The sequence below is a fragment of the Equus quagga genome, chromosome 3 (genome assembly GCF_021613505.1).
Source record: "Equus quagga isolate Etosha38 chromosome 3, UCLA_HA_Equagga_1.0, whole genome shotgun sequence".
Classification (NCBI taxonomy): Eukaryota; Metazoa; Chordata; class Mammalia; order Perissodactyla; family Equidae; genus Equus; species Equus quagga.
The window spans coordinates 116,867,753-116,890,907 of NC_060269.1; the positions used below are offsets into that span (position 1 = coordinate 116,867,753).

The window sequence follows — 23,155 nt, forward strand, 5'->3', positions numbered from 1 at the left end:
TATTCTCTTAATTTTTGTAGTTTTAGTAGAGTGTTAGACCTTTAAAAACTATTAAGTTTGTTCTTTTCCTTCTTCTGTCTGTTTGTTCCTTCATCCAGACATTCATTCTTAAAGTATTATTGGGACATAGCCTTGCTCATTCACTTATGTGTTGTCTGTGGCTGTTTTCACATGACAAAGACTGAGTTGAGTACTTGTGACAGAGACAGTCTGGCCTGAAAATCTAAAATATTCATTATCTGGCCCTTTACGAACAAAGTTTGCCCACCCCTATGATAGAGATAGCTTGAGGTGGGTTGTGGGGGAGTTGAGTGATGGTGTGGGGCGGCGTGATGGTGGCTACTTTAAACCTGATGCTCTGGAAGGACCTTTGAGACTGGGATATTTGAACAGAGATGAAAAAGGCAGGAAGTAGCCAGGTAGGTGAAAATCTGAGGATAAAATATTCCAAGTAGAAAGAACGGCATGTATAAAAACTTGAAATCGGGGACAAGCTTGGCCTGTTCAAGGAATGGAAAGAGGGCCAGGGTGGCTGGCCCATGGCCAGTGCGAGGAACAGTTATAAAGGAAGGTGAGGACCAGGTCGTACAGGCTAAGTTTAGGTCCTAAGGAAACTCAGGCCCAGGGAGGTTAGAGAGCTGTTACTGTCAGAAAGCTGACTGTGAGGACATTAATTACCCACTGCTCCGTATTTGCTTTATATGAAAATGTTTGGTATCTGGCAGGCAGTCCTCTGATTTCACGTTTGGCTTTCAGAAAAATCTGTACTTTTGCATCCACCCCTCTAAAATACTCATCATTCACTAAATTCAGGCTCCCCTGACTGACAAACAAGTTGATCCCAGCCCATGGTGGTATTGTCACCATCTTTGTCTATACAGCAAAGGAAGTTTGTGCAGTTCTTTGAATATTTTCTCATGCAGCTTTTAGAAATTAACTTTTTTTGTTCATATAATACATAAACACATTCCTGTTGTAAATACACACTGAACACATTACAGAAAGGGCTGAAGTCTCCATATTTACCAGCCCAATTGAAGATCCTCCCCAGAGGTAGCCAGTGTTACCAGTTTGTGTGTGTTCTTCTAGAAGGACGTAAGTATGCTCCCATAGAAAAATTATATAATATGGTTTGAGTGTGTGTGTGTGGGGGGGAGGGATGTCATGGCATATAAATTTATACTCTACCATTTATGCATGTCATTTTGCAATTTGCTTTTTTCATTTTCTGTAGTTTAAAATTGTGCTCTGAGGAATTGTGGGAGCTAAAAGCACATGTGTCTCCAAACAGTTTGCACCACTTCCTTTAGAGCAGCTCTGCTTTAGATGTTTTATTTGTGGGGCTTTCGGGTAAGATTTTGTTTAAAGAACAAATTGCTTTCAAAAAAAGTTTGCCAACTATTTTATTCTATTCTGCCTCTGTTGCCTTATAAAGGAGAAAAACAATCAGAAAAATCAAAGTGCAGATACTAATGTTACAATGCATCCATCTCCAGCACTTAAATGAGGCTGAGAGGAAGATGGGAAATCACCAGGCGTGGCCACTGAGGCAAACATGTACCTTCAACCGGATGCTTGTTGGACTTCAGTCAACTGTGTTTTTGATTCTGAGGGGAAAAAAAAGAGAAACAACGTGTACAAAATACAGATTGTAACGCAGAGGTGTAAACCTATGGTGTGTCTTGCTCTAGGTACGTTCTGGATGATCAATACACAAGTTCTTCCGGTGCTAAATTTCCTGTGAAGTGGTGTCCGCCTGAGGTGTTTAATTACAGCCGCTTTAGCAGCAAATCAGATGTCTGGTCATTTGGTAAGACCCGTGGTCCATTTCTCCTCAAATCTGCTCTGAAGAGGAAGTGAATACATCATTTGCTAATCCTTATCCTTTTCCAGGTGTGTTAATGTGGGAAGTATTCACTGAAGGCAGAATGCCCTTTGAGAAAAACACCAACTATGAAGTGGTAACCATGGTTACTCGTGGCCACCGACTCTACCGGCCGAAATTGGCATGCAAATATGTGTATGAGTTGATGCTGAGATGTTGGCAGGAGGTATAAAATTTTTTTGTGCTTTCTTTTTGAATCATCTAAAACACTTAGAAATCTGGGCTTGGTAGCTTAATAATGTGTAGTCTTTATAGGCTAATGAGTCGGTGCATGGTTTATATGATTTCAAACTCTAGGTGGGGAGCCAACCCTCTCTACTCAGTTCTGAATAATGGGAAGAAGAATGTGAAGAAGTGGAAAATGCTGATAATTAAGATAATAAATTCAGACTGCCACCCCACTCCCAAGTGGGAATCCTGCCACAGTTGCCTGAGTTAGGGACTCAGGGAATAAACCCGGAGAAGTAGCTCTTCTCTCAGTGGAGCTCTTGTGTTATTGAAGTGTTACTCTTTCCCCAAAGAGGGTTTTTATCTCCAAACCTCAACTTCCTCAGGTCTCTTTACTCACAGCCTTTGGAAGTTTTCCTTCCCTATGTATTAAGATGTCACTTCGTAGAAGCAATTAGACACCAAGATGATTTTTGAAAGATTATAATAATGTTAGTTAACGTGTATTGTGTGCCTGGCATTATACTAAGCGCTTTAGATTTAGTTCTCAAAATAACCCTTTGAGGTGTGGATACTTCTACTATGATCCCTCTTTGGAGGAGAGTACCAAGGCTCATGAAGTTGATACTTGCCCAAGGCCATGTAGCTACAGAGAAGCAGAGTCCTGTCTGACTCGAAAGCCCATACTCTCGGTCACTTGCTATAACGCTTCCCAAGAGCAGTCATTGGGATGGGCGGAGCCTTCTGGTCAGGAAGTGGTGCTGGGGGAGAGAGGATAGCGTGAGCAAGGGTAAGGAGGTGGTAATGACCATGGTGTGTGTACGTGAGGCTGGAGATTGGTTTGATTGAGCAGAGAGGCCATGTGAGGGTTTTGTGGGAAATGAAATTGGGTAGCGGGGCGGGGGCAGGTCATAGAGGGCACTGCAGATTAGCAGAACTGGATGTTGCAGGCGGTAAGGAGCTCTGTTAGGGTCTCGAACAGGGACACGAAAGCAGTGTGGCAGAAAGGTTAGTCTGGCAGCAGTGCCTGCAGGAAAGGTCTGAGCCATTTGAGACGCCTGCATTTTCCCGTCCGAAAGCAATGAGCACCTTGCACTAGTACGCGCTGTTATCTGACTTTGAGCAGTGAGAAATTATGTTTGGAATGGATTCTGGAACCCACCGCTTCTCTTTGATTTTGAATTGTAGAAACCAGAGGGAAGGCCTTCCTTTGAAGATTTGCTTCGCGCGATAGATGAACTAGTCGAGAGTGAAGAAACTTTTGGAAGATAAGTGGTGTTGTGACCAGTGGCTTCCACATTCCAAAGCACGAGGAAGAAATGGCACTTGGTGCTAACTTTTAATTTATTTAGCACTTGGACGTGTAGATTGTTTTACTTATAAAGAGGAAACACCTAAAGGGTTTGCTTCTAGACCAGCATTAGCTCTGTGACTGAATCTTCTGGATTATGGAAATGTTGCCTTGGAGATGGTTATTAAAAGTACTCACACAAGTACTTGAGTACCCACTATGTGCCAGGCACTGTGCCCAGGCCCCAGAGTTTGCCCATTTTCAGGGTGCACACAGGGCCATGTTAGTTGCCAGTGGAAGGCCAGGGAATTTGGGAAGGGAAGGGTATTAGGGCCAGGTTCCAACAACCATCCTCTTCCTTTTGACTTCTACAGAATTCTGGGCCTGGAGTATTGTCTAGAATGTGGGTTCTGGATGAATCAGGAATCCACCTTGGATAACTACCTATCTTCTGTTTTGAAAACATCTGTTTTCAAGACTGCCATTAGTATTACATTAAAAATATTTGTATGCTGTATATATTGTACATATATATAATATATAAAATTATATATTTTATAAGAAACATGAATTGTGTTTTAACTGAAACTTTTTTTTTTTAGTTTTTTTTTTTTTTAAGATTTTTTATTTTTTCCTTTTTCTCCCCAAAGCTCCCTGGTACATAGTTGTATATTCTTCGTTGTGGGTCCTTCTAGTTGTGGCATGTGGGATGCTGCCTCAGTGTGGTTTCATGAGCAGTGCCATGTCCGCGCCCAGGATTCGAACCAACGAAACACTGGGCCGCCTGCAGCGGAGCGCGCGAACTTAACCACTGGGCCACGGCGCCAGCCCCCGAAACTTTTAATTCTATAATATAGAAGCTAACCTTCTTCCGACTAGGGACTGTGCCTTACAGCTGTCAACTCCTTTTCCCCTGGGGATCAAATATTCCTTACTGAAGAGAGAAAAGGCTGGACCCTTCTATCGCTAATGCCCCCTCCTCATTTGGGTAGACTTGTTTGAGGGTGTCTGTCCAGCTTAAGTCCTGACAGGGCCTGTGTTTGGGCTAAGTGATCCTGCCCATGGTATCCACAGCTAATTAGAGTTAGGTGGAAAATTGAACAAGGGGCAATCAGTCGTTTTCCATGTCTTAAGAATATGCTCCAGGACGTAGATGCTGTAAGTGGAGGTGCCAGGCTCTGCAGCAGAAGGATCAGGTGACGTTCACTACAACGGCAAGACTCATGAGCGAGCTCAAATTCTGGCAGAGAGACCAGGAAATAGGGAGAGCACAGTGTATTGAGCTGTCTCCCAGATGGTTTTCAGGAGGCCTGGTTGGACTTGGGTTCTTGGATCAGCAAGATTATCTATTACAGCCTCACAGTAGACCTCACGATCAAGTTTGTTTGAGTGGGTTTCTACCCCTTACAGTCTCTGACTAAGACATTAGCTGAGTTAGAGCCTTCCTTTTTCCTCATGAGCCCAAGTAACAGAAACAGTCTCCATCATCGATAACAGAGGCTGTGTATCGCCCCACACACTGCTCTTGGTATTGGGGGTAGAAATCAGAGAAAGACACGAGGCCCTTCTTCAGGAGTTCATCTGCTCTGGGACTGCTGTGGTGTCCACTGTACGTGAGAGCGTTGTGTGAACACACAGCATTGTTAGCTGCTCTGAGCAGCACCTTCAGTGTGACCCTGGAGAATCATCTCTTTCCCTCTGGTCCATCCATCCACTGAAGGCTGTCTCTTATTCTTCCTTATCCTCCTTATACTGGAAAAAATAAAATACTTATCCTAAGTCTGGTCATAGTCTGTTTGTCATCTTCCTCCTCATCTTCCTGTTTAACTGTACCCCCATCACAAAAATGTACAAACCTTTTAACTGAATTATAGTGTGTTCAAGGCGTTGGTCATACTCGAGCTACATCTTTTCTCCTTCCTTCCTCCCTCACCTTGACTCCTCCTGCCTCCCTGTCCCATCCCATCCTTCCCTTTTCACCTTAAGGAGCTATATTCAAAGTGCCAGATGGCAATGAAGAGAGTGAGGAGAAAGTATAGTCCTTTCACTCAGGGTTCCGTATACTGTTGATGTGGAAAACGAGATGGATAATACTTGGCAACATTGGGAAACATTTTCTTCAAAAATCTTTAAATATTTCTCTGCAACTTAAAAAAAAGTTTTTATGTAAAACTAAGGCAAAAGGTGAAGTAAAATGAGAAGAATCCACCCAGAATGCTCAAAGAGATCTTAATCTATAAGGCAGGAAATAGGAAGGGCAACACAAGTATGCTGTCTTCATTAGAGTTGTTCCTTTTAGTTTGAATTTTTGGTTATATTTTCCTAGGTGTATTTTTGATTGTTGATGTTGTGTTTATATTTCTTGGCCACGCCCCAGTCACCTTTTAGGTGTGTTATTGGATGGACTTCCCCGCCCAAACAAAAAATAAAGTTTCCTCAAATGATCCCTGAAGTGTCATTAGAGTGGGAAGACAGAACATTCTAGGCTTGGTACTCCAAAACCTAGAATCTAATTCTGTTTCTACCACTAACTGTGTCCCTTATCCTATCTGTGCCACCATTTCCTTCTCTGTCCAGAGAGGTCGTTTGAATGAGTGACTTTTAAGGTTCCTTTTACCAAAATCTTGTGATTTCTTGAAAATGTTGTTTGCTGGAGTCACCTACACAGTTGGGAATGAGGAACTAACAGCAACCACCCTCAGAGATCTGGATGCAGATTATTGAACTTTCTTAGATAGGCCATTGGGTTGTCATTCACACACTTCTCTGAGGTTTTCAGAACAGGAAAATAGGTGGGGTTAACTTTGCCCGTGAGAAACGCATTGGGTGAGCTATGATTTCAGTTGAAAGATGTGTTTTTGTGACGGGTGCACCGCTGAAGAACTCAGGACTGTTTTGTACACTCCCTGCAGAGGTGTAGCCATGATTCTTTCCACCTGTAAGTAAGATGGCTTTGTCATTTCTCCTCAGGGCTTCTTTGGGACATGTTACTTATTCTTGAACACGAGAGGAAGTTTCCTCTAAGGCGTGGGGCCTGTGAAATTTTGAGGATGATTTCCCCAGATATCGTGACAGGGTTTTGTTTGTTATTTAAATAACCATTGTGATGATGTAATTTTAGTAAATGTCAGCATTGAGAATGCAAAAGAAAACAAAACGAAAATGGTGTCCTTAAAGCTGTATGTGTGAGTAGAAATGCAGTTTGGAAAGTGTTTGTTTTTTGGAATAATATTTAGTGTAAAGAACTCCGGGCTGAAGGCTAGGAGACCAAGTTCTAGTTCTGGATTTGCTGCAGCCTTTGGGGGGGGGGGGTCAACTTCTTTAGATCAGGTCCCCATCTGTAAAATGGGACTCTCTTTTTGCCCACCTCCCAACAAGATATCATAAAGAAACAATAAATAAAAATGACGGGTCCTTCATGAACTTAATTTTGGAGTTGCTCTGGAAGACTGGTCAGTCCCATGTGCAATTTTTTGGAAGTACTTAATAATTTAGCTCTATCACTCAAAAGGCCGTACCATGCAAGTCATTAAAAAATAAAGAAGAAAAACACTATCTGATTTTAATTCTGGTTGATTACAGAACCCAGCTGTAACGAACTCAGTCATATCAGATAAAAGCAATCAAAGGCCAGCTAAGAAAGTTTTTACATCTCTGACTTTTAACTGTCAATAGGAGAAGCTGATTGCACTTTTTAAATGTCATCTTTTTAAGCCGAATCACATCTTAGGACCTAACGCTTGTCGGTAGAATCTGTAAAAAATAAACTAGGCTATTCCAGTTGTACTGACCTGAATGTAACGTACAGTCTTGATCCACTGGTAGATAAAAATGGGGCTACCTGTTATCAGAAATACAGGCCAAGCAGAGCAAAGCAGAAAGAGCAAAGAAGCAGCAACCTGTGTCCCCACCTCCCACAATGGAGGACAAAGATGAGTAGTGACTTAATAAGAACTTTTTTATTAAAAGCTATGTGAGCATCTGTTCTTCATTTCTCCTGAGGTCAGAACTAGAGAAAAGGCTATAAATTATGACAGGAAAGATTCCGTTATATATAAAATAAATAGTGGTGAGAGTTGAGACAAGGATTAGATTGCCTAAGGGATTAAATAAGAGACTACCTATTGGTGGAGATACTTTGAGGATCATTCTGTCTGGCCTGGAGAGGCGTGGATTTGACAGACCTCTCACTGTCCCTTCCAGCTTCTAATCATTTGACTTGATGGTAAGAATCACCTGTTTATTTCTCCCATAAACCGTATCTCGAGGTGGCACCATTTTCTTGTGGGTAAAACCGTGAGTGCTTACTGTTGACAAGAGAAAGTCGAGAGAGGCCTCAAGGTGTATTACTGCTAAGCAAAAAATGTTTGTATGTATTTGCCAGACCAGAGTCATTTGCCAAATACATTTGTCATTTGAAGAGCTGTTGTAGAAGTCTGGCCTCCTAGGCTGCTGTGGGGCAGGAGGAGATCACTGTGGAGGCTGACCTATTAATCATTCTGAAGGATGGGGAGAGCCTGAGTGAGGAATCAGGGCCCTGCCCCAGTGAGGTTCAGTTGGTGAAATGTAACTGGTATTGCCAGCATTCTACCAACTCACTGTCGCCCTGAGAACAGACCCAGCCCAGGAGAGTCATTTTAGAGGACGGGGCCCAGGAAGAAGAGCTGGAGGTTTGAAAAGCTCACCTCTTACCTCCCCTCCACCTCATTTTCATTTAATTTCTCTGCCCTTCTTTTCATCCCAATTTATAAAGTAGAAGGAAAACTAATAATTTATATGAGCGGTTCTTAAGTCTTGGTGTGCCTGAAGCATGCCTGGGACGCTGTGAAAATGCAGGTTTCTGGACTCATCTCCAGAATTCGATCTGAGAGTGAGGTACGGACCCCTTGATCATACTGCCTTTCTAGGGCCTCTGTTTTCAAAGCCCTCTCATTCCTTATTGTATTCGATTCCCACACCCACCCCCACTAAGTTCTACCTTCCATTATTATTCTGCATGTGGAGATAAGGAGGGGAGCTGCACAGGCAGTCTCTAAGATGGCCCCCATGGTGTCCGCCTCTTGGTATTCACACCCGTGTGCAATCCCTCTCCTTGAGTAGGAGCTGGACCTAGTAACTCACTTCTTGTGACAAGACTCTGGTAAGGAGGATGGAGTGTTACCTCAGACATTAGGTTGTAAAAAGACTGGAGCTTCTGTCTTAGAGCTCCTGGGCTCGCTGTCTCTTGGATAACCGGCTGCCATGCTGTGAGGGGTCTCAGGCAGCCTATGGAGAATCCTCATCAGGGGGAACCCAGCACCAAGGCCAGCCGACAGCTGTGTGAGAGAACTCGGAAGTGAATTCTCCAGCTCAGTCCAACTCCGCTTAACTATAAGTTCGTAAGCTTCGTGAACTTCCCAACCTTGAGCCAGAGGCACACGGCTAAGCTGTGCCTGGACTCCTGGCCCACACCAACTGTGAGATGATAAATGTTTAAAGCCTATAAGTTTGGAGATAATTTGTTTCCAACAATAGATAACTAATTCAGTGGCAAAAGCAGGGAGAGTCATGGGCCAGAAACAAACTTGGCCGCTATCACCACCATTTTGCCTCAGGCGGGAGTTGGTTTCCTTTTTTAAAAATAGGCTCAGTGTTAACTGAGTGGACACTAGTACATGTGTCTTTTGTTTCCAAATTAGTACACTTTCATCCCCCTGCAACTGCCGGAAGTCTGTAGCAATAATGATAACCATTTCGAACTACGTCTATAAGGCTTCCATGCCTTCTCATGTGCTAACCTGCAGGTTCCCCTCTTGCTCCTTGGTGAAACCCACCTGGCCAGAATCGTCTGTCCACTTTCTGCCCACTGAGGGTCAGGCAGCACAGCTTCTGACACAGTGCCAGCTGTAACAGTGGGTCTTGTGGCCACACACTTCTTTACATCACAAGCTGGCCAGATGTCTTAGGTGTGCTCCCTGTGAGCTTGTCACGAACTGAGCTCACAGAGAACGATCTTCTAGGAAACGCTGCTCTGAGGCCTTGGAGCCGAGAGGAATTGTGTGCAAGATAACTGCAAAGTCCACCTCACATCAGCTGGTTACTGGGAAGAAATCAAAATTCCTGCATAGTGTAGACAAGGGCATCATGGGGGGCCATCTTAAAGACTGCCTGTGGAATGCTTGGTGTCTTGGGGTTTGCTCTGGCTGAAGCTGTGAACAGACTGAGCAGTCTTTAGGGAGACTGCCTTTCAGCACCCTTTACTCCCTGAAACACCATCTCCCCTGGTGCCCCGTGCCCCATCCAGGCTTCCAATCTCCTCACCCCTTCCCCACACACAGCGCCTCTTCAGGCCAAGCACCATTCTTATCTTCTACCGAAAGCTATTAGTTTACTGTCCCGTGAGCTAGGTATCTCTTGTCTGTGAGTAACCAATGAATACCCCAGTGTAGGTATTCCTCTTACTTTAAGGTTTCACAGACAAGGAGAAGGTCAAAAAACCAGTTTGGGATCTAACATAGGGTTGTTAACTTATTTTGTCAATACATTAAAAAAGATAACATCTCTGGTGACTATCATTTCTTAGAAGAATGTACATTTTAATATCAAAAGGAAACATACACAGGAGTGTTCTTTTAGCATTCCTGTTATGAGTGTCCAGTTAATATCAAAAGGAGGCACACACAGAAAACAAGGATAGTTTAACCCCTCAAATATATAAAGAGCCTAAACTCAGAATGAAAGATAGCTTTCTAAATTGAAAAAATTTCTATGAAAAACTCAGCGCCTTTCTCTCTTTCCTTCTTGTTTTCTCTCTTTCTTTTCCCTTATTGGTGTGAGTTCCTACTTTGGCATCTGGAAAGCCTTTTCTGATGCCTCTTCAGAGGTAAAAATCCATGCTAAAGAAAAGCTAGCTATGTGTCACACCTCCTAGATAACATGGGGTAAGTCCTTTAAAATGTGTCTGTTTCCAAAAAGCCCTTAAGAAACAGATCTAATGGTGGGAATTCATGACAGTAATGAGGCAGTTTGGCCTTTCTGTAAATTTCTGGAAAAAAAAATAAGGCATATCTTGTAGTGAACTTAGAGGCTCAGCTCTAATCACCCAGAGCCATTTTTCCAAAGCCACAGGTTTTCAAGGGTGTCCCACTCTCCCCGCCCTTCAGCTGCAAACGCAGCTGGCCCCAGAATTCCTGTCTTAACCCCACGACCTGGAACGCGTGGGTTGGGCGACTAACCGGGTCTTTGGTTCAGGGCAGCTCCTGAAACTGAGCCAGTTATTCATGTTTTCAAATAAAAATCACCAGCCATCTGCCAGTTATTATGACCAAATTCAGTAGGAATGAATTTCACTTGAGGCACTGATTCAGAACGAAACTCTGACATCGGAAATGCCAGGGGATGAACGCGGGGTTACGCTGATGTAAACCTCAAAACATTAGAAGCGGAAGGAACGCCATCAGTTTTGCTTTCCAGACAGCAGCGGCCACCAGCTTTTCATCTGACGTTTATTTGTTGTGCTGAAAGCTGGCCTTGGAAGCTGTTCTCAGAAGTGGCGCTTCTCACATTCGCTCCCTTCCAGTGCCCCCTGGTGGAAACCCTTTCCCAGACGCAGCGCGGCTGTGGCCGCCCACACACGTCCGGAGGTGGAAGGAATGCTAACAGGAGTCTCGCACCGATGAGAGAAGGGGGGCAAGCCTTCCCAGAAGAACCTGAATACCAAATACAATGAGATGTTCGACCGCTAACCAATGAGAGACGTACGACTTCCCAAAGGTCACAGAGATTACGACGGGGTGCGATGCCCTTTTCCTGATTTGTTGGTACATGACACATAATTAAAGATATTTGCTGGGGAATAAGCAGATGAAAAGAACAGCGCAGATGTGAACTTGGGAGAGGAAGCTCTGGCTCCTTCCTGTGATGATCCTCAACCCTGAATGCATCCTTCCAGCGGGCAAATAGTCACTGGCCATCTCTGGGGCATTTTAGTCTTTTCTGGCAAAGGCCCTTGATATGAGTTTCTGCCTGAACTGGGAATTTTCCGAAGGTGCAGAACAGCTTTCTCTCTGCAGATTAATCAGCAAAACAATTCCAAGAATGTTTTCTGTAATGACAGGATGCCTGTGGAAGTGACTCTCCGTTTATTCACTCACCTGGAAGACGTGTGATGCTGTGAATGGAAAGTGACCATGAATCTAATGATCATTGCTACCTGCTTTGGAGTAAGTGCATTCTTCAGTCTACCACTAATGATGCCTAGTGTCTTGGAAAGTCATGCCAAACAAAGGAACACCAGGGAGCTGTTCAGCTTTCACGATTTACTTTCACTCACTTAACAATGATTTATTAGGCAGCAACTGTGCTGGCCAGAAGGGGTAGAACCGTAAACAAGGCAGAAGTTGGCTTTCCTGCTCCTAGCTGCTCTTCGTCTCAGGAGAGAGAGAACAAAAACTGACTGTAATTAAAGCAGTGGTGGCATAGATCTGTATACTTTTATTTGAAGGCAATTATCTTTGCTATTGAATCAGGAAAAATGTGTACTTTTGAAAAGGCTTTCTCCTAAATTCCAGGCTGCGGAAGAGAGCAAAGGTAATGAAGGAAATGTCGTTGGGTTCAAAATCCACTCTACTGGTGTGTGGTCTTGTATTGTGAGTTCCGTGAACAGGGGAAGGCCATTTCCTAGTCCCCAGATATCATCACTGCCTGCTGACTGATACCAGCAATTTCTCTTAGAAAGTTCTGTGTATTTAAATTTAAGATACTATGGTGGTTAATTTTACGGTTCAACTTGACTGGGCCTTGATGCCCCAGATATTTGATTAAACATTATCTGGATGTTTCTATGAAGGTGTTTTTTTTTATTTTTCTTTTTTTAAAGATTTTATTTTTTTCCTTTTTCTCCCCAAATCCCCCCGGTACATAGTTGTATATTCTTCGTTGTGGGTCCTTCTAATTGTGGCATGTGGGACGCTGCCTCAGCGTGGTTTGATGAGCAATGCCATGTCTGTGCCCAGGATTTGAACCAACAAAACACTGGGCTGCCTGCAGTGGAGTGCGCGAACTTAACCACACAGCCATGGGGCCAGCCCCTCTATGAAGGCGTTTTTTAGGATAAGATTGACGTTTAACTTGGTGGACTTTGAATTAAAACAGATTACTTTCCAATATGTGGGTGGGCCTTATCTGATCAGTTGAAGGTCTTCATAGACCAAGGACCGACTTCCCCTGAGCAAGAAGGAATTCTGCTAATAGAGTGCCTTTGGACTCCAACTGCAGCTCTTCCCTGAGTCTCCACCCTGCCAGCCCACCCCCTCAAAGTTTGGACTTGCCAGTCCCCACAATTGTGTGAGCCAGTTCCTTAAAAATAAATCTCTCTGTTCACCCTAATACAAGTGTCATGCTTACAAACATGAAAATGCCTTTAAAAGAAGCACTGCAATACAGGCTTACTATTCTATCTGTTTACTGTTTCATTAACACCTTGCCAAGAATAACTTTCAGAGCCTCTTCTGAAAGCTGTTTTGATAGTGGACAGAGAGCCCATTAGAGTCCTGAATGAAGGGAATATTTGCCTTTGAGTCGGGGTAGAGAGAGTGGGCTCAAACAGAGGAGCTGGGGGCTAAAGATCAGCTTTGGCTTACTTGGCCTTCTTCCCCTGTTTTGTCTTCGGAAGGAGAACCACATCTGCTTTTATCTGTTTACCTTAAATATAGCCTGCGAGTACCCAAACAATAACTGCTGAATGACTCCTAGGAAACCGGGTGAGGGAAAAGGTTGGAAATTAAATGAATAACTGCTGTGTTCTAGGCATTTCGCCTCTGCTATCTTATTTAACCTTCTCATCCAGAAGAATAATCTTGTTATTATGCTCATGGACTCTGAGCCAAACTCTCTGGGCTTGAATTCTGGTTCAACAACTTTTTAGTTCTGTGGCTTTGGACAAATTATCGATCCTCTCTGTTACTCAGTTTCTGTATCTGTAAAATGGAGATGGTGATAGGGCCTATTTCAATGTGTAGGGAGTAAGTTAGTGTAGTATGGTGAATCGTAGTGTAGTGCCTGCGTGTGGTGAGGGCTGTGTTGGTAGGAGTGGGGAACTGCCTTTCCTAGAAGATAGATTTTATTTCCTACATTTTCCAGATGAGGCTCCTATGTAATTGCCCAGAATCCCCCTCCTTGTTGCTACAAGAAAGTGGAGCCATGATTTGACTTCTGGTTAGTCTGACCCTAAAGCCTGCCCAACTCATGTGCTGTCCTAATACAGAAAAAAATGAGAGAGATTTTAGCCATCTCATTTCTTATCTCATGGTTTGATGCTTGATTTTGGACAAGCGTTTTTTTTTTTTTAATATATCTAGAACAAAAGGTTTAGACTTAGGACCCACTACAAGTGCTAGCTGAAGCTCCGGAAGCTCAGCGTTCTTCAGCTTTGCTCTTCCACTTAGTCAAAAGGTCGTGGTCAACCTAGCTTTCTCTGCGGCCAGCATCGAGCTGAGATGCTGTGGTAGAAGGAGTTACTGAAAAGTAGAGCCCTGATGTAACGTGATGGTGTGATACTGGTGCGGCCTTAACAGCTTCTTATTGAGTTCTTGCTGTGTGCCAGGCACTGATGCTGGACACTACGGACAAGACAAAAAGTAGAAGATGCAGTCCCTGGAAATGAAAAGTTTGCAATCTAGCTCAGTGGTTCTCAACTAGGGGGTGATTTTGCCCCCAGGGGACTTCTGACAATGCCTGAAAACGTTTTGGTTTCACAACTGGGAGGGGAAGGTGGGTGTTAGAAGGGTGAGGGGGTGTGGCTGCTGGCACCTAGTGCATAGAGGCCAGGGATGCTGCTAAACATGCTGCAATACAAGACAGCCCTTCACAACAAAGAATTGTTCAATCTAAAATGTCACTAGTGGTGCAACTGAGAAACCCCCTGAATGCTGAAGCCTACACACAAAAATTTAAAAGACCATCTCAGGTGGTACCGAATTAAGAACCACAGGGCAGGGCAGCTCACATGTGCTCTGGGAACCCAAAAGAAGATTAGATGGGAGTGGGTTGCAACGGAGGCCCTTTTCAGACCAGAGGCAGAAGTGTGTGAGGTGTCTGTGAGGATAGACCAAGTGGAAGAAGCAAGTGCAAAAGGAACTGGTGAACACTAAGAGTTGGGGGGGGAGGGGAGGGAGGTTGGCCAGATTATGAAAGGCCTTGGGAAAATATAATTTTTTTTTGTTTTTTGTTTTGGCTGAGGAAGATTCACCCTGATCTAACATCTGTGTCAATCTCCCTCTAGTTTTCATGTGGGTCGCCACCAAAACATGGCTGCCAACAAGTGGTGTAGGTCTGCACTCGGGAACTGAATCTGGGCTGCTGAAGTGGAGCATGTGGAACTTAACCACTAGGCCACGGAGCTGGCCCCCAAGATATAATTTTGACATCATATGTAGTCGAGTCTTTTTAGATGCTGAAGATGTGGAGCAGTTGGTTGAGACAGACTTTTAGGGAAATGAATAGATAGAATGGATTGAAGGAGAGAGAACTCAGAGGCAGGACATTTGGCCAATTCATTCAGTCCATGAATAAACCCTGGTTGCACAACGGTTAAGAGCAGGGTCTCTAGAGTTAGCTGCCAGGTTTCCAGCCCTGGCTGTCCACTCACTAGCACTTTGACTCTCAGCAGGGTGGAGTCTCTGTATGTTTCAGACTCCTCAGCTGTAAAGTGCCACCTACTTCATAGGGTCATTGTGAGGATTAAATGAATTAATGCAGAAATACAGGTGTGGGCTGATGAGGGCTTGGACTAGGTTGGGAGCAGAGGAGATAAGAAGTAAAAAACCAAACCATTTGAACAGATTAATGGCAGATTGGATATAAAGGATGGAGTTCAGGAAGAATCCAAGGTTTCTTTGGTGGACTCATACCCAGACATGGGAAAATTGGAAAGGGGAACTGATAGAATAGTTTTCTTATTGGGGCTAGCAAGGAAGATGATAATTCTGGTTGAATAAAAGATAAGACAGTGGCTGAGTTAAAAATAAAAGCCTTTTGCATCTATCACTAAAAATCACATATTGTAAAAAGTTATCAATCCTAGAATAGTCACTTAACTATCCAACCACAGGCCTACCTGATTTTCTGGGGATTTCATGTTTTCATCTACAAATTTTAGTTTTGAAATATTTCAAGCATATGGAAAAATGTAGAGAATAATATAACATGCCAGTGACTGTTCAAGGAGTGATGTGACCATTAGACGTATCTTGGCCTTGATGGTATTAAATGGTTTTAGTTTATATTAAAACATGAGGTCGTAGATGGTCATCGCTCACCTTGCTGGGCCAACTTACAGAGGTTTCTAGGCTGAGTACAGAGTTTACTCTGTTTTGGCCTGTGGCCAAATTGTTCTTCTTCTTCAGTATCTGATAGTAATTTTCCTACTACATAAGCACTTAAAGTACTGTTTTCCCTTAATTCAAGGACTTTCATGATCTAATCCTACATCCCCACTCTTATTGTTCACTGCTTCCTATTGTACCTGCTTATTCTGTCCCCAAATACAATTTTTATTTCCCATAAGGACTGGGTCAAGACAGGTGGGTGTTCTGAAATGGTTATAATTTGAGGCTGCTTCAAACCAATTGATTCATATATTCATTCACTCAACAAATGTTTGAATAAGTATTATGCGTCAAAAACTGTTCTAGCCTCTTGGGAAATAACTGAACAAAATAGAGAAAGATCCCTGTTAACATTCTAGTAGGGAGACAGACAGTAAAAAAAAAAGATAAACAAATTGCATAGTATGCTAGAAGGTGATAAATGCCATTAAGAAGAAAAGAAAAGAAAAGTAGAGCAAAGTAGGGAATCTAAAAATTAGGGGACGCAGGTGGCAAAGATAATCGATTGCGGTGCTCTTCATTGAGAAGGTGCGATTTCAGCAGACTTGAAGGAGTGGAGAGAGTTAAGAAGGTTGATACCTGGGGGAAGAGTTGTCTAGGCAAAGCGAAAGCAAAGAAGCTATGGTGAGAACAGGCCCGGTGTGCTCCAGGAGCAGCCATGAGAGCAGTGTGGCTGTGGTGAAATGAGCAAAAGCATTGGAGAGAAGATGGGAGGCGACAGGAGACCAGATCCTGGGGGGTTTTTATAGGCTATTGTGAGAAATTTGGCTATAGTTCTCAGTGAAATGGGGAACCATTTAACACTATCTTTCTGGCCACCTCTGAAAGGGACTGTAGCACAATGGCTGTTTATTTCCCATTGGTGTGGGCTCAAGTTTCAGATCTATCTGTAAATCAAGCCTGAGCTCTTTCCTCCTCCATTAGCTGATGAGGAACTCCCCTTAAGGCCTCTGGTGTAAGTTGAAGGAGAAGCAGAAAGAATAGGTACTACGTGAATATAAGTCATCTGTTCATGAAGTTTTCTTGAGCCTTCTGGATCTACTGGGGCTCACTTTCGTATATACCACTACCGTATTATGAGGGATTACTGCTGTGCATTCCCAATTTTGTGGTTCAGTGAATCAGATAGCTCAGCTCATGATAGGCAGTTTGGATCACATAAATATTTCGTGATCCATGGTCTAGCATTCAGTCTTCACCAAAAGCAAGCCAGGACCTACTTTTCAAATGGAAAATAGTTATCAGCACAGAGTCAAGGCAATACTCCAAACTCCTGGGGCTTTAGGCTGTGATTCTCATATTGGGACTTTCCAGAAGCTCCATACAGCCAGCATCTTGCCCTCCCTTTGCACTTCATCCCAGGCTCCCATCAATGATACTTCAAGTAATAATTGTTATTTCTCCCAGCAATGAAGCTATCCATGGACCCTTAAATATATGACTAAACAAATTCTAGATCTAATTTTGACTCTGTTTCCTAGAGCCATTTCTGATACGAATTTCTGTATCACTCAGGGTTCCAACAGGAAACACAACATACTTAAATTAGAATAATTTTTTTCAAGTTTTATTTACAAAGGGACGAATTACAAAGGTGTAGATGGGGTATGGGAACCACATAGGATGTGCAGGAACCTGAGTCCAGTAGTAGTGGAACTGTCACCATCCCTAGGTCCACAAGGACCAGGAAAGGGAGAGAGTCGAGTGGAGCAGAGACTACTTGGATGGGAGATATGATCTGCTTTTGAGGGACATGCTCACTCAAGGCAACCTCACCACAACTTCCAGGGTCCCCAAGGGTATAATCCAGCCAGAAGCCAGATGTTTGGAAGCATGTTGAACCAAACCATACAGATTACTTTTCCAGGTCAGACTACAAGGTAGAGAAGAATGAATACCAAGAGGCTGGGCTCACTAAACCGTCTTAGAGGCTGGCTATCACATTTAATCCCTACAGGTCATCCTTCTAGAACAGAATAGGGTGGAGAGGAGTAGAGTTATCTGGCATAGTAATCAATATATATTAGTTCCCTTTCCTTTCACAGAAGTTGACCTTCTGAACCTAGATTCCTGCACTATTTACTTGCCTTTCTCTGATTTGGGACATTACCATTGCTCAATCTTCGGGCTACCGACGCATTGGTGATCCAGGGTAAACTTCTTATTTCTACCGTGGAGATACAGTTCTAGTCCCACCGCAGGCAAGGACTCATCTTTGCTCCCACAGGTGTTTCACCACTCACCCCTGATTTAATAATTTTCTCTCTTCCTTTGCCTGCACCCAGAAACCATACATTTTCTAAGGACCATCTCAAGGTTGATTTCTTGAGACTTAAATAAAATAAATTATGAGTCCCAAAAATCTACACTACATTACGTATTATTAGGTTTTTGGATTTCAGCTGCTTCTGACTGTCAATTTTCATCTGGTGGTGTCTACGTGAGCAAATTGCCAAAAACCTTCCTCAGAAAGAGGGTACATTAGCATTGAGGGCGCTGTCTACTTTGGCAGGAGTGGGCCTAATTTACATGCTTACCAATTTATTCCAGTGTTGTTTTAGAGCTCCATATAGATCTGTATCTATCCAGGCCAAGGGATGCAAAGTCAAATGTAGGTTACATAAACTACTGAAGCGGGGCAGAGTATGGTGCAGATTGTGGCAAAATGCTGTGCCAAAGCCCCACGGAGAGGTTTTCAAATTCAAAATTTTTGCAACACTTCCTCCCTCTCCTACATCACCTTTTTTTCCCTCTCTACTGGATCATTTTCATCTGCACTTAGATATGCTGTTACTTCACCCATCAAAAACAAAACAAAACAAACTACTCTTGATCTTATTTCCTCCATCAGCTTTGTTCCCCATTTAAAGTAAAATCTAGAAGTGAGTAGTCTTTACCTGCTGCCTCTAATTCTTCTCCTTCCATTTTCTCTTAACTCATTCCATCAAGCTTTTGTCCCTACCACTTCCCCAAAACTGCTCTTGTTGGGGCACCAGTGATTTACGCACCACTATATCCAATAGTCAATTCCAAATCCTCCTCTTACTTGACCTCTCAGTAGCATTCGACACCACATGCTCCTGGTGTTCCTTCCTCTCAGTCATCTTTTCTGCTCTCTCCTCTACCTCCCTAACCTGTTCGACTGGGTCTAACATAAGACTGCCCCAAAGCTTTTGATCTCTTCTCTTCTTTTCTCTGTCTCATCCATTCCCTTGATTATCTCATTCCTTCCTGTGTCTTAAAAACCATCTATCTGCTGATGACACCCAAATGTACACCTTTAGCCCAGTTCTAATGAATTTCAGACTTGCATACTCAAATGCATTCTTGAATTCTCCACTTGGATATCTAGAGGACACCTCAAATTAAAATGAAGAAATCTGAACTCCTTCTCTTCCTTCCTACTCAGTCTTGCTCTACCCATCCTTCTCCATCTAGTCAGTAGCAATTCCATGTTTCCAGTTGCTCAGGTCAATAATCCAGGAGTCATCTTCGACTCCTCTCTCTCACACCTCAGTCCAATCTGTCAGGAAAGCATGCTGACTCTGCCTTAAAAATACATCCAAGTGTTTCAGTTTGGGATGTGAGAAAGTTCTGAAGATGGATAGTAATGATGGTTGTACAAGATGTGAATGTACTTAATGCCCCGGGACTGTACATTTACAAGTGGTTAAAATGGTAAATTTTATGTTATGTGTATTTCACCACAACTTAAATACACACACACACACACTGAATCTTATTGCTTTTCCCCACTCTTCTGCTAGTGCCCTGGTCTAAGCCACCATCATCTCATCTGGATTATACCAACAGCCTCCTGACTTCTTGCTTCTACCCTTAACTCCCTATGGTTTATTCTCAGCACAACAGCCAGAGTGATTAATTTAAAACCTAGGTCAGATCATGTTAGTCCTTGTCTCGAAATCTCTATTAAAATAAAATCCTTCCAGAACTTTAAGCAGTACGCCAGTTATTCACTTCCTTAGGGAGAGATAGTCTGAGCCATTGATCTACATGGACTCATGGGCAATGGAAAAAAAATTGGCCTGCTAGTTGGGAACATTGAAAGAACAGGATTGGGAGATTTGTGGAAAGGAGATCTGGGGGAGAATAATGTGGTTGAAACTCTTGGAAAGGGACTGAATGGGAAGATAGAACTGAGATCTATAAGATGATCCATTCTTTGGAGTCAGGTAGCCTTTTCTTAGTTTCACTGATGTTTGCTCACTGGTTCTCTGAATACTCTTACCACGTGTCCCATAACTCAGAGGCATCTGGCTTGATATAACAGATGAATGGCCTGCTGAAGATTCAACTACTGTGATATCTGGGAGACAATATCTTGCAAAATTGGAATGGTGTTCTATAGAATGGAATAAATGTCTTAAATCAGCAGCAAATATGGTGTTGTTTCCCCATAGCCAGGAGGCATGAGTCTGGGAACTGAGGAGTGAAGACTGGAGTGGCCTCTCTCGCCATTTCACCTAACAACCCACTGGAATATTGTTGTTCTCTTTCCCTGTGACCTTGGGTTTGATGGGTTTGGAGATTCTAGTGCCCCAAATAAGAATTCTTTTCTTAAGGAATATTGGAAGTTGAGACTGCCTTCTATACATTTTGGGATTCTTTCTATCACTGAATTGATAGGCACAGAAGGGGGTCAATGTGGCTGAAATGAGTGTCCTGATCACCAGGAAGGCAGTAGATTGGTGCTTCACAATGAGGACAAAAAGGAGTTTGAAACTCAGGAAATTTGCTAGCTTTCTTTCTTAATATTCTTGATAGTCTTGTTCAGTGGAAAACTGTAGTCACCCTAAAAGACAAGACCTACTAAAGACCCAAATCCCACAGGAATGAACATTTGGGTTATTCCACCAGATAAAGCACCTCCTTCAGCCAAAGTGTTGGCAGAGGCAGGGGGGAACATGGAATGGATGGTGACAGAGAGCATCTATGATCATCAACTTAGGACTCAGGACAGCTACAGAGGTGGGCATTGTAGCACCCATGTGTTATGTTACTCTTCTTTTCTCCTCATTTCTTTCTCTACCTTACTTAAAGATTCTTGCTTGTGGTTAATATACTAGGTTTCAGGGGGAATTATGACCAAATCGACATCACCTTGTGATAATATGGTAGCTGATGGGATTCTGTTGTGTCTCCTGTTCTGGGAACATGGAGTGGACGCTGAGGGCTGGACTTTACTGAGTGTCTGCTGTTTGCACCCCTCTTCTATGTTCCAAGGACTTTAGAGATGGTATCTGATTTAATCTGCTCAACAACGCTATAATAATAATGTCTTCTTGATTACTCTCTTACTGTTTACCTGACGTTGTTCTAGGTGCTTTACATAAATCAACTCAATTAATCCTCACAATAACCTTACATGCTAAGTATCCCATTATTCCCATTTTACTGATGAGGAAACTGAAGCAGAGAATAGTTAAGTAACTTGCCCAAAGTGACAAAGTTAGAGGCTAACCTCTGCCCTATAAGGCTTTTCAAAGGGGGTAGGTATGATTATCTCATTTTACAGATAAGAAAACAAAGACTTGGAGAAGTAAAGGCACTTATCCAAGGTCTAGTCAGTCCCACAGCTAGCGTTCAAACTCAGGTCTGTCTAACCTCAAAGTGAATGCTCATCTCTAATGTACTTTGCTTCCTTAATACTGCTCCATCTTCAGGTGTCAGTATGAGAAAGAGCTGACTGTGAAATGCAGATTATATGAACACAAAACACCCTTCTGATAAGTTTGAAATTTATTTATGGTCTTAAAAAAGGCAAATTATCTAACTTAAATCAAATAAAGATTAAGCTTGACAATGAAAGGGTAAGCATGACCTAGATTTACTAGCTAGCTAGTTCTTTCTTTAAACATGCAGCTTATATTTGGACTTAATCCATAGAAAAATTGAGAACCAAAAAATTACATATATATTTACATGTAAAATAAATATAGAAAAATATTTTATATCTAAATATATTAAATCATATTGCTATACAATATATTATATTAAATATAACATGTAATTTTATATAAATATATACATATATATATTAAAAATATGTTTTTTAAAGAAATGTGATGGACCTAATTCAAAATCCCTGCTGACAGACTTCCTAGGAGAACATTCTTTTTGGAATCATGTTCTTTTGCACATTTTGTTAGCTGACATTAGCCCTGCCCGAGATAGAGTAGACTACAATGGTCATTTATCATCGCAGACGGAGGAAATGCGTAACCCAGAGCCGGGGAGAAGAGCCTGAGAAGGGAAACCACATTGGCCAGGGTGCCAGTAACTTATTTTTGCTTTACTGACATTCTTTATCTTCCACTAGTGAAGGAGGGCATGGTCAAGATTTTGTGTATGCTTTATAATTCTCATCACCCCTGTCCTTGAGGATTTCCTCCTTTGGAATAGCACCATCAGCCTCATCTATCCACTATCATGGTCTCATGGCTTTCTAATGGTTGAGAATGATCTGCTTTTCAGATAATACCATCCAGTCGATTTTCTGTTGCTGCTGTTGCTGTTCCGTGCAGAAGCGGTAAGTCTACTTCTGAGGGTAACTTCTCGGAAATTGACTCATTCCATTTCTTTATTGTCTATTGAGTCTCCATGTCTCTTTGTATCTGCTGTTCTCTTTGCCTGGGAAACCCTTCTCCCATGGTCTCCCTGTTGAAAGCCCATTCATTTCAAGGCCTAGGTCAAATATCAGGTCTTCTGTGAGCCTTCCTGGATCTTCTTGGCTTTAATTGCTCCTTCCATTGTGTTCCTACAGCATGCGGCTTGATTCTCTTTTTAATATTTATTTCATGTACGCTGTTTGTATGTCTGTGTTTCACTCTGTAATTTTTATCTTTTAGGGGCAAGAATTCTGTCTTATTTGTTTGAATATCTCCCCAAAACTATCAGTGTGTCTTACACTTCGGTGCCCAGCAAATAGTTGTATAACAATAAAATCCAAGACACCATGATGATTGTAAGAGCTGACATTTAATGGGAGTGTCCTATGTGTCAGACTGTGCTAAGAGGTTTGCATTAATTAGCTCAAGTAACTCTCAAAGCCACTTCTGGTTTTTCATAATTCTCATTTTACAGATGAGGAAATTGAGGCTTAGCGAGGTTCCATTGTTTATGCAAGGCCACATCATGAAATGGTAGAGATGGGATTCAAACTCATGTTCTTAATACTATACCATGTCTACTTACAACAATGGATACCAGCAAATGAGGTAACGCGTGTGAAATGATAAACACTGTGCCTGGACAGAGTGAGTTTTTCATTACCTTGATTATAATTTCATGCACTTAATATGGACCAGACTCTACACTGGGCATGTGACATATGTCTTCTCAATTTTATTTCATAACAACTCCATATGTTCCAGCATCTCTAGTTCCCAGATAAGAAAAATGAAGTTCCAAGAGGTAGTAACTTGC

General features: G+C 42.6%; 2 protein-coding genes across 7 annotated transcripts in view; both read left to right on the forward strand.

The window, feature by feature from the left end:
* The window catches only part of LOC124237635 (tyrosine-protein kinase Tec), a 123,255-nt gene extending 119,347 nt beyond the window's left edge, over positions 1–3,908 (forward strand). For all 5 annotated transcript variants that reach the window (XM_046657515.1, XM_046657511.1, XM_046657512.1 and 2 more), the window contains 3 exons: positions 1,692–1,810; positions 1,894–2,051; positions 3,242–3,908. In XM_046657515.1, coding sequence (XP_046513471.1) covers positions 1,692–1,810; positions 1,894–2,051; positions 3,242–3,325 — 361 coding nt within the window. In that variant the 3' untranslated portion in view covers positions 3,326–3,908. The remainder of the gene's footprint in view (positions 1–1,691; positions 1,811–1,893; positions 2,052–3,241) is intronic.
* A 2,346-nt stretch (positions 3,909–6,254) lies between these two features.
* Positions 6,255–23,155, forward strand: part of LOC124236678 (tyrosine-protein kinase TXK) — a 63,285-nt gene continuing 46,384 nt past the window's right edge. Inside the window, exons 1-2 of one of the 2 annotated variants that reach the window (XM_046655625.1) lie at positions 6,255–6,282; positions 22,205–22,259. In XM_046655625.1, the coding sequence (XP_046511581.1) occupies positions 6,267–6,282; positions 22,205–22,259 (71 nt within the window). In that variant the 5' untranslated portion in view covers positions 6,255–6,266. Of the gene's footprint in view, positions 6,283–22,105; positions 22,260–23,155 lie in introns of those variants that run through there. The other variant, XM_046655624.1, reaches the window with a different exon arrangement.